A 12069-nucleotide genomic window follows, 5' to 3' on the forward strand; every position below is an offset into this window, starting at 1 on the left:
CATTAAAAGTACTTTTTCTAAAATAAGCTTTAGGAAACTAAAAGAGGGAACTAGAGAGAAGACAAAGAATCCCTTTGTGATCTGGTCCAATGGGCACATTTTTCTCATTTTAAGTGACATTTAAGTTTCATGGCTGTCAGTATGAAACAGATCCTATCAGATATAGCAAAAAGTCAGTACAATTGTGCATAGTTACATATAACTATTTGGTTCCTTAAATCAAGAGCTTGTAATCAAATTTTGAAATATTATTACCTGTTAACACAACAGTGACAGTGACTAAGTTCTAAACAGAAAACACAATGAAAGAATGATCTCCAATTCAAGTATGACAATTTTTTTTCTAGTGAGTGGAAGAAAGCATGACGAATCAACAGGTAAACTATGAGCTGTTTTGCTCCTAATATGCGTATGTGCATTGTAATGTCATATCTGAATTGTATCTAAAATTATTTTTAAATTCCATGCATGCACACACTATACGCTCAAATGCTATATAAAAATCAAAACTGATGTCATTGTTACCTAACTTAACAAGAATTAATAATATTGAGTTTCAAAACATATATACTACTTGGTTTTCAGTTACTGGGCTACTAAATGATAGTCAAACAATTATGAAAGAAACTCTGCTATGTAAAAGCTACAATACCTCTTTATCTCATTATCATTTAAATGCTAAATCCTCCATTATAGAGGTAAATTGGGTTTAAAATAGAATGTTTCAAGCAGAAGAGCAAAAAATAAAAGGTTAAACAGAGTAAGGAAACAGAGCTTCAATTTGTGGTATAAAGCTTGCTAGGATGTGGACTGATCTTTGGATATACTAAAAATGCCAGAGCCTCTGACATGCCCTATAGAGTAAATGGACTGATCTGGAACAAAAATTATGTGAAGCAGCTGGTAAGTGACAGAAGAAATGCGCGTCGGACCACCAGTCTGTCATAAATTGCACTTTTAATCAGAAAGCATCTGTCTTTCCACTTCCTTTCAGCGATCTCTGCATTGTATTTAGTCTGCACAGAATGCCTCTCCTAACAGGTGCAATGATGTTTACAAATTGAAAACCTCATTTAAATGAAGCGTACAACTAGAGACATTTCAATTATCAGGGCAATATTTTATGTGAAGGAATAATTCTAACATTTGGCCAATTCACAGATAGCTCTGCATTTGTGAAATTTAATTACTGAAAAATTAGGGTCCAGACACCAAGAAAAGCTGTAAGGGAAAGTTGCTCCAAGCAACCTTATGCAACATCAGCATTCAGAGAAGCTCCAGGGAAGAGGCATTGGTGAGAACATGGCCAGCATGAGATATTTGGGATAGAGATGATAAAATGTCACACTTAATCAAAAAATAATTTTAGAATAATGTCACAAATGTCTATAAAAGTGAACCGTTACGGCACTAGTTTATTTTCCTATAGTTAAATATCATTTTATATTATCTTTATTCATTTTTTTAAAATTGAATCTAACAGACTTGTAATCAATCTCGCCAGATTAAAAAGAAATGGCAGAAATACTAATGTTTGCATTAATATCACCCAAATGTATTTCCAATAGATAATTTCTCAAAAACCTAAGCATAATCATAAAATTATTTAACTTAGGACAAATATATAATTATTAAAGTGAAAGGAACTATAGAATTATCCATTTCAACTATTTACTCAACATGAATGTAGACATGATGAATCCAGTTCTACAGGGCACGGACAGGAAATACAGCAGATACAAGTCTGGTAGAACACACAGCCCTTTAGGTTGATCATTCATGTCCCAATTTTTGAGAGAAATGGGCGTTGAAGAAATATCATTCTTAATTGCTCACTAGGATCAACAATATGGTAGATTCTTTCATAAAGAGCATGGGATACTAGTGAGGAATACACGAGTTCGCCAATTGTGTCCATGGAAAAAAGAACCCAGTGTTTCCAGAAATCAAAGTTTTCGATAAAGCACAGAGCGAATAAAATACATCTGCAGACTGGAGCATGCCCTTGGGCTGCCAATTTACAACCTCTAGTGTGATGGTAGAGGACATGAGCTTGCTGTTACACAGAGCCGGGGTCAACTTCTGTCTTGGCCATTTATTAGTTTTATGACCTTGGATAAGCTAGTAGACTTTAAGCTTCACCACCCACAATGACCAAGAACATAGTGTTAGTAATAATAGCTCTTTCACAGGGATACTATAAATATTAATGATATGAGGTAAAAATACAGCACAGTAAGTACTCAATAGGTGTTAGAGATTATTTTATATATTATTATACATGTAACAGATAGTATATAATACATAAAGATTATATGTATTTTTAAATCAAATGTAAAATTTATGAAAAAGCTCTAATTTTCTTATTCACTTTACTAATTAACATAAGATAAATCTTTATATCATGAATAAGGCCTTTAAATGTTCATAACTCTTCTTCATATACAGAAATATTTACTATAAGATAACACAGAAAGCAAAGGTTAGCTCTTCTTTGGAGAGTTCACCACAAAGAATTAACTCATCTTGGGCATTCATATTTTGTTCAGGACAGATACATTTTTAAAACTGTTCCACACTAAAGCAATATAAACAAGGTCATTTGTTATAATATGAAGCATCAGGGATTCTCTTGTAATTGCTTACTGGAGACAAATATAATAAAAAACTGATTTTGATGGGGGGAGTTAGACAGTCTGGGCATAATCTGAAAAGCTAATTGGCTTCTTTAGGCTAAGCTAGAAGATGGACTTCGGTCTCAGGGGTTGCAGGGACCATAGTGCCTTCCTAGAACTTCCCCGGTCCTGGTTTCCAAATCTCAGCTCCCCTGCTGATCCTAATCAAATGCCACCTCTTCTGCCTTAGAAGCTTGTTTTCCTTAACAATTAATAAGATCTCCCTTCCTCATAATGCATTCTCATCTGAAATGTTTAGAAATACCCCCACTAATGGTTGGACCCGCCATCAGTCAATAAGAATTACAATGACAGCCATAGCTGTGGTGGGTAGAGGCCTAATGACATGCTCGGTGTTAGCTAAGCCCTTTACATGCGCAGTCTCATTTCTCTTTATCCTGGCTCTATGAAGTACATTCCATAAATGTACCATGGTTCCTCATTTCTAAAGTAATGCTGGATGAAGTTAACTCATTTGTCTAGTAAGTATCAGAATCAACAGTCGACTGTTAGTCCCATTCTTAAGGTTATACTGTACTGATTCTCTCAATTCTTGGCTTAAAACTCAACTGACCAATGACACTCAAACACGGAACAGGCTGACAGGGTCCAGAAGGGAGAGGGGAGAGAATCACAGGGGAAAAGGGGATGGACTCACATGAACAAGTATAAAGGACACATGGATAATAACTAAGGTGTGGGGCAGAAATGGGAGGGAGATGGGGAGCACTGGGGGGGCAGGGCTGGAAATATAAGATAGAAAACTGTACTTGAACAAGAATTAAATAAAAATAAAAATTTAAAATAATACTAAAAAAACTCAACCAAGATGAATGAGACATGTATGGAATAAAAACCGGCGTTCAATGCATTGACATGATGAAAGTTGGATAGGCTCAGATGTGGAAATAATAAAGGGATATTACCAAATATCAAGTAGAAAAAGAAAAAATTAGTTAATTTCTTAAAATACCAGTTTCATGAAAGTGTACACAGTGGACTTGCATCTCTACACATGTATCTCATTTCCAAACAATAGCTTATGAAAATCCAAGTGTAAAAAACTGATAAATCATAATGATTATTTTTACATCACCTAAGAACATATCTCATTACAATAGGACTCTCCCAGAGTTCCTCCCTCTATAAATTTAAGATGTTAGTGATCATTAGCTGTTTATAGAGGAGCTAAGGTATATGTAGGCATAAAACTAAGTATTGCTCAAAGCTATTAAAATTAACATATTAAAAATCAGAAGTTGAGCTTATAAAATATGACTTAAGTACAACTTTTCAAAGACATCTATGATTGAAGAACACAGCAAGTTTTCCTCTATTTTCCAGCCACCATTTTGTTAATGTATAAATTAGTCCAAGCAGACTACCCTGGATGCTTGTTGAAGAGCTTCCTGAAGGTACACACAACTTTCTAAAAGAAGGTAAAATATTTCAACTGGCTTATATATACAGAGAAAGGGTGCCCTCTCACATAATTCTGAGAAAGACTAAAATGCTCGAAGTTCAATAAATGGATAAACACAGACAAGGTGAATCGTGCACATGTGATATACTTTAGGGGCAGGAACCTCCTATCTTCACAGAAAATGTGTAGTTTTAGAAAGGCCAACCATTGACAAAGGTTGGGTAGCTAATCCATAGGACACATTAATATACAGCAGAGGAAATGCATTTTCCCTTGGGCAAGGAGAGGAGAATCTATGGCACATTTCACCTGTTTCTGTGAATACAGAAGATGACAATTATGTTTTAACGTTAAAGCAATGACTGCAAATTTTTTGTTTCAAAGCACATGGTGAAAATGTGAGTGACAGTATAAATCTTTTTAAATTGAATTCAACACTATTGAAAAGAGCTGATGTTTTCAAATACTGTTATGAAGCCCCTGAAAAACAAAAATAACTCTGTAAATGAACCAGCTTCCTGCAGTAACTTTTTGATAAAAAAGACAAATAGCCAGGATAAAATCAAATCCTGCATGTCTGGATTTTATGTGTGTGTGGGCAGGGAGGGGTTGCATTTTGAGAAACAATCACCTGTACTGCCTTGGTGTCCTCATACACAAACTGCACAGTGGGAACGCCAAGGTGGTTGATGAAATAATCCGCATCGCCTTGTATCTGTACAGAACTGACATTGGTTTCCAGGCACTGAGATCTTCTGGAACAGTTGAGTTTATTTTTCTGAAAAACATAATTTTAATTGTTAGCACAAACTAAGCTTCTTGGGGCTTAATTTCTCGGGGCATCCCTAAATCAATGCTACTTAAAATGTAGTTTGTAGCTCAGCTGCATCAATGTCACCCAGGAACTTACTGAAAATACAATGCTCAGGCTCCACCCAAGTCCACCTGAGTGGGAACCTTCAGCGACAGAGCCCAGGAACCTGTGTTGCCACACTCCTCTACGATTCCGGATTCTGATGCTCCCTGAAATGTGACTAGTGCTGACAACTGCTTGCTTTTGTTGCTTCAAAAGCATTTTATCATATAATTATTATGAACTATAATAACTCTAATTTTTAAAAAAACTTTATATATTTATTTTTAGAGAGATGGGAAGGGAGGGGAAAAAAAGGGAGAGAAATATCAATTGGTTTCTTCTCATCAGTGCCCTGAGCAGGGACCAAATGTACAACCCAGGCATGTGGCCTGATGGAGAATCTAACTGGTGACCTTGTGCTCCACGGAATGATTCCCAGCCAACTGAGTCACACTGGTCACAGTTAAATCTTTAATTTAAAATATTTTTAAAGTATGTAAGTCCTTAAAAAAGGTTTATTTTTAGTGGGTCTTTTTAAGTTTTTTAAAAAGACCTTTTAAAAAGTTCTTTTTAAAAAGAACTTTTTAAGTTCTTTTTTTAGTTTTTTCATAAATTTAAAGGATGGCTTGGTAGTATATAATTCCATTATTCTAAATGTTTTTTTTTAAACACAGAAAATATTTTCTACATTTTTTTCTTAAAAGCACATTCCCGCCTGTTTGAAGAATATATGCCAACTCTGTGAGCCATCAGGAACTACATACCGAAGTGCAAACTCTGGAGAAGTACAAGGAGGTAGAGTGTTATTTCTTAAACTAAGAGTTGCATGCAAAACAAATGACAGTAGTTTTATAAAAATAGAAACATTATAAAAATAAAAAACAACTAAGTGCTTCTATAATTAATGTTGACTAAAATACATTCTTTAATAAAATTTTCAAAAATTTAGAATTTTTAAAAAGATTTTATTTATTTATTTTTGGAGGGGAAGGGAAGGAGAGAAATATCAATGTATGGTTGCCTCTCATGCACCCCCCCGCACTGGAAACTGGCCCGCAACCCAGGCACGTGCCCTGACTGGGAATTGAACTGCAATCGTTTGGTTCACAGGCCCGCGCTCAATCCACTGAGCTACATGAGCCAGGGCAAAAAATCAAGAATTTTAGAGATGGTGCTGTCTTAAGTATGAAACAGAGAAGGATACCGATCCCCCAGCATTATCATGAGGGAGGTGAGCAAATAACACGAGCACACCACATGTAATAGGCAGAAAGTACAAGGGTGGAGAAAAAGTTGATTTCCAGTTGTGAATATGCAAAACATAGATTTTATTCTTATATTATTATTTATTAATTATTGTATTATTTTCCATACAAACAACTCTAAACCTATGTTTGTCCCACCCTATATGTATTCTCAATATACATTTGTCATTAAATCAAAAGCCGATGGAGTCTTGAACCCTCCCCAACCACTGTGCTTCTTTGGCCTGATACAATTTTAAAAGTTGTTTTAAATATAACCTATAAAAAGATATAAAAACATGCAGCTTAATAATCATAAAATAAATTATTCCAACATTTTCAAGTACAGTGCTAGATTTTTCAAATATATAATAATGTTTTGATACCTATCCAATTTTTTTGAAGGCTTCATAAAAAGATCTTTGCAACAAAGTTGAAATCAATTAAAATAGAGAGCCTGTGCGAGTGTTTATTAACAGGGCAAGGTTTCTGCTCAATGTGATTTACAAATATCTTGGGTAATTAAGCACTTTGCAAATACAATGCTAAGTGAAAAGAGTGCTCTACCACACGGTCTAATCAATAGCAGCCTGATGCTTTTTACGATTACTCCCACCAGCTTGTAACTTCTGAAAGCCCAGTTTTCTGAAAAGAGAGTTAATCTTTCACTTTCTGATATATGCCTGTGGTAAATGCTTCTGGAGTTTTCACACCTAGCACAGTTGCGACAGAGTATTGAATATTTCCAAAGAAGAGGTACCCTCAAGCAGTAGATAATGAAAACCAAAGAAATTGCTTTATATCACATAATAATTACCAAGTTGTCCTGAGACATCCAGGTGTTACAAACTGGCACCTGGGAAGGTATTTCTTTAGCCAGAATCTACATTAACTTGAACGTCCTGGTCAGGCAAGGAGTTGACCAATGTCCCATCACTAGTGTCATACACTCAGCCTGCTTCAGATCATCTCCGGAGGCACGCAAATTTCTGAAACCTAAAGATTTGCACTCTTGCACGTTATTAATGAAGATTTCATAGAATTTAGTCTTTTCTTTCCCCAAATGCCTAACCAATAAAATTAAAAATCATTTAAGTGACCTACTTTGCCTTCACTACAGCAGTATCTATGTCTTCTTGAGAAATCGTATGTATTCTACTCAACCTCAATAAAAATATTGGCTTTACTTTCATTTTGCATGTGTAATTCTTAATATTCACTATAAATGTCAGCTACATTTCTTACACAGAATTGTTTTTCTCAACAAAAAATGGCATGGGTCAGAAATGGATGATTCTAAATTCTACAATAAGTTTATGTGAGTTAATTAAATTAAAAAATATAGGTATTATTTATACATAAATAAATAAGATATTTGAAACTATTTTCATTCAGTCATTGCTATTATACAATAGCTTCCTTCTAATAAAAAGTACTAGTTTTTCATACATGCAAGTTCTTGAGAAGGCACGGATGACCTCATTCCAATCAATGCTTGACTTCTTTGATGTAATAGGTACACAAAGATGAGTTCTCATTTGGCCTCAGCTTTGTATTGATTCAGGATATTCTGTCTGAAGGCAGTACAATTCTCTCCTATTCTCTCTGTGCCTGCCACGGAGCTCCAAACACACAGCTTTAATATTTTCACTGCAGTCTGTGATCTCTTACGCATTAATGTAATGATTACTGCATCGTCTCTTTCCATGTTTTCTGCTTTTCAAGCAAACCACAAGGGCAATCCTAAAAGTTGGATTACATACCTCATTTATTGAAAAGTCTATCTTTTTTCTAAAGGTTTGTATTGACAGCTTGTTCATATATAAATTCTTTTTGCAAACCAACTAAGACAGCACCAGAGTGAACATTACCTAGAATTGTTTTCAAATTACATGTTAAAGGTTAGAGCTGTTAAACCGCATCAATGGTGCTACATATGGAATACATACAGAGAGAGGACAGAGTACAGGACAACAGGGTTGTGTGGCCGAGGGAGAGCTGGGCCTGTAGCTGGAAACCCTTGGCCCCTGAGCCTTAGGTCAGAGTTAAGCCCACATGAAGGGTAAAGACTTCAAGAAAATCAGTTCAACACTGGAAGCTTCAGGAACAACACAGACCCCCTGAAAAGCCTTCCTGGGGCCTGTTCCTTACCTACTGAGGCCTGAGCTTGTCTGTAACTTCCTGCTGAGGACTCACCTCCTTAGCCTACAGTGTATCCCCGCCCCTCCTCCTTCTCCCCCCACCTCCTTCTCTATCGCCTACTTACACTCCTGATTTAACCAGAGAGGAGAAGAGGAAACACATGACCCTTGAACCTACATCCATTTTGTAGGCTGTGCTTTTGTTTCTAACTAGTCTCAGAGAAAAAAATGGGATAAAAGGAACCCAGATTTGATCCCCATCCCATGTCATTTTTTTCTAGGGATTTGTCTTAAATGAAAAATATTCTTGCAGGGCTGCTGTGGCTCATTGGATTGAGCACGGGCCTGTGAACCAAACAATCGTGGTTCAATTCCCAGTCAGGGCACATGTCTTGGTTGCAGGCCAGTTCCCAGCAGGGGACACATGAGAAGCAACCACCCATTTATGTTTCTCTCCCTTTCTCCTTCCCTTCCCCTCTAAAGATAAATAAATAAAATCTTTAAAAAATATTCTTGACACAGAAACCTTATCTTCCAGGTATTTTTGAAATTATTCCTTACTTTAAAATTTCAGAAAACTATACTTGAACGAGAATTAAACAAAAAATAAAAAATAAAAATAAAATAAAATTTCAATTTCGGCCAAATTCACAAATGATTGATCCAAAATCTATATTCCATTGTAATGTGAACTGTTTTCCCATACAACACTTCAGTGGTTTATAACAGATCTGTATCAGTTAGTAGACACTGATCTACTACACCCTTGAAAGCCCTAATATCTGAGAGGGAAGCAGAAATAATATTCATTTCCTTCATTTTACTAGGAATTAGCTACCATGGAGAAAGATGGTTGGTAACAAATTTGTACAGGTCAATTAATTTTTTAAATCTATTTACAAGGCTGAGTAAATTCAAATTAAGTATTTCATCCAAAGACTTTAAAATGCTCCATACTTAATGTTTGATAACAAGCATTTTTTATTCCAGTTCATAAAATAAGCAAGTTCAGGCAGAATTGTAGTTATGCCACTTAACTTCCTATCACAAGTCTGTTGAAGGCTGGAAATGAAATCACCATCTCAATCACAAGGCAGTTGCTCTTTACAAGTACATTTGAGGCTGAAAGGCAAAACCTTATAGTAAGTAATCATAAGTGAATATGAAGAAATTAGGTCAAATTCGTGTTAACTGAGTAGCAATACCAAGACACATTGACAAGTGTCTAAAGTATTTAAAAATCCATTTAATAATTTAAACATTGTATTTCTCCTACCCTCTCCTTTTCCCTGCATATATTTGTATTCACATAACATACATAAGAAATCTAAATTAATGACTTATTCTGAAAGTATGAAAAATGTAGCATTCAAAGTAAATGTACCATAATCTACACACTAAGGCAAAATATATCCTTTTTCTTTCATTTCAGTGTTAATCTTGTAACTTCAGTTGTGTAGAAACCATTTATGTCTCTGATTTTCATGGTGTTCATAATAATGTTGCAATTGTGATTAATGATGCCTATGTTATTTTAAAAAGAATTTTTCATGATAGGCACCAAGATGTTTAATTTTATGTGTCAACTTGATTGGGCCACCATCAGGTGTCCAGATGTGTGGCCAAGTATCATTGTGAATGTCTCTGGGAAGGTGATTTTTAGATGAAGTTAACATTTGGATTGATAGACTGACTAAAGCAGATTGCCTACGCTGCCGTGAATGGATTTTAACTCGATCATTTTAAGGTACAAAAAGAACAAAAAGAAAGTCCTTGCCAGGAGTAATGAGAAATTCTTCCTGCTTCACTGTCTTTAGCTGAGATATTGGTCTTTCCTTTCTTTGGACTCAACTGAAACATCCATTCTTCCTGCATCTCAAGTCAGACAGGTTTTGAAGTATAATTTACACCACCAACTCTCTTAGGTTCCCAGCTTGCCAACTGCAGGTTCTGAGGTTTCTTAGCCTCTATAACTGTGTGAGCCAATTTCTTATAATAAATCTCTAAAATAAATTTTATTGGTTCCATTTCTCTAAGGAGAAATCCACTTTTATGTTTAAGAAATTTTCATCAGAATGAGTGAAAAATTAAACTTGAACTTTAAAATAATGGTGGTGAGATGAGCTGTTTTTTTGGTTTGCTTATTTAACTGGAAAGTTTAGTTTCACAAAACTTTATTATCACATTTTCATTTAGAACTTGCAAACATGATTCCAGGCAACTTGAAAGTGTCAACAGGTGAGGAATCATAGAGAAATCATTACATTTTGAAACTGGAAAGAACCTGCAAGTCCTAACTCCAAAGATTTTTATCCTGAGGGCCACAGAAAAAATGTAGAGATCTGTGGACATGGTAAAACACAAATGATTGCATTTTTATTTGTTTCTAACTGAAGCTTAACATTTTATTCAAATATGAAGTGTGCCACAAATCCAACAGTATTGAAGTAACTATGACCTTGTAACCAAATGAACTTAGGCATTTTCATACAATATTTGTGCTGTTATGGGTAAACTCATTCCTCATTTTAAAAGACAGTGGTTATGAGACAGACACTTGCTGAATTTTGTTGTTTAATGTGTTAATTTAAAAAAGCTTACATATTACTAAAATGAAAATTTGTGTTTTAATATTCAGAGAACTGCAGTCTGATATAAAGAAAAATCAATAAATATCTTGCAATGCCTTCATTAAAAATTAACTTGAGTAGAGGAAGAAAATTAATTTTTATCTTGTTATAAAAATGTAATTTTCCATCCATGAAATGTGATTTTTAAAATCTCCAGCATCACAAGATTTGTGTGAAGGTTAAATAACCTACTTCAGAGTGTTTGCAAAGTATTCTCAGCTTTAGATAGGGAAAGATTGTTATTCCCCTAATACATACAAGTGGAATTGATAAATTGAAAAAATCACTCTAATTTTCTTCTCACTCTACTAATTTTTAAAACTCCAATCTTGTTCTAGTATGTGTAGAAATGTTACTTTATATTTGAAAAGCTTTCAAATTAGATTTAAACTAATAAATGCTTTAAAGATTATTCTACATGCATAAAAATGGAGGATGAGGATATTGCCCTTCTTCTCATGATTTATTTTTTAATTTTAATTTTTTGATTTGATCTTTATTCTATTTTTCCCTTTACCCTTTAGCCCCCTTATGCCTTCTTCCCCACCCCCCCCAGGAATCACCACACTATTATTCATGTCTATGAATCCTTTTCCTTTTTTTTGCTCAATTACTCTACCCCGTAACTGTCCTTCTTCCCCACCGCTAGCTGTCCCTTCCTCTCCATCTGAGTCTGTCCCCATTTCTTTGATAGTTCAATTTGGTCATTAGATTTCACATATGAGTGAAATCAAATGCATTTGTCTTTCTCTGGCTGGCTTATTTCACTTAGTATAATGTTCTCCAGGTATATCCATACTGTAGCAAAGCGTAAATATTCCTTCTTTTTTTACAGCCCAGTAATATTCCATTATGTACTGTCCCATAGTTGTTTTATTCACTTGTCTATTAATGAACACTCAGGCTACTTCCATATCTTGGCAGTTGTAAATAATGCTGCAGTGAACATAGTGGTGCTTACGGAAACGCAAACTATGTTCATGGATAGGAAGATTTAACATCATTAAAATGTCCGTACTACCCAAAGCAATCCGTAGATTCTATGCAATTCCAATGACATATTTCACAGAACTAGAACAAATATTTCAAAATTTTATATG

The 12069-nt window shown here is 34.9% G+C and overlaps 1 protein-coding gene across 2 annotated transcripts in view; it reads right to left on the minus strand.

Annotated features, from left to right (window-relative positions):
• NAALADL2 (N-acetylated alpha-linked acidic dipeptidase like 2) overlaps positions 1–12069 on the minus strand; it is a 926327-nt gene that overhangs the window by 198097 nt on the left and 716161 nt on the right. For both annotated transcript variants that reach the window (XM_037046503.1, XM_037046502.1), the window contains exon 10: positions 4730–4876. In XM_037046503.1, coding sequence (XP_036902398.1) covers positions 4730–4876 — 147 coding nt within the window. The remainder of the gene's footprint in view (positions 1–4729; positions 4877–12069) is intronic.

This window comes from Sturnira hondurensis, unplaced genomic scaffold (genome assembly GCF_014824575.4).
Source record: "Sturnira hondurensis isolate 20B ecotype Veracruz unplaced genomic scaffold, ASM1482457v3 Scaffold0005279, whole genome shotgun sequence".
Classification (NCBI taxonomy): domain Eukaryota; kingdom Metazoa; phylum Chordata; class Mammalia; order Chiroptera; family Phyllostomidae; genus Sturnira; species Sturnira hondurensis.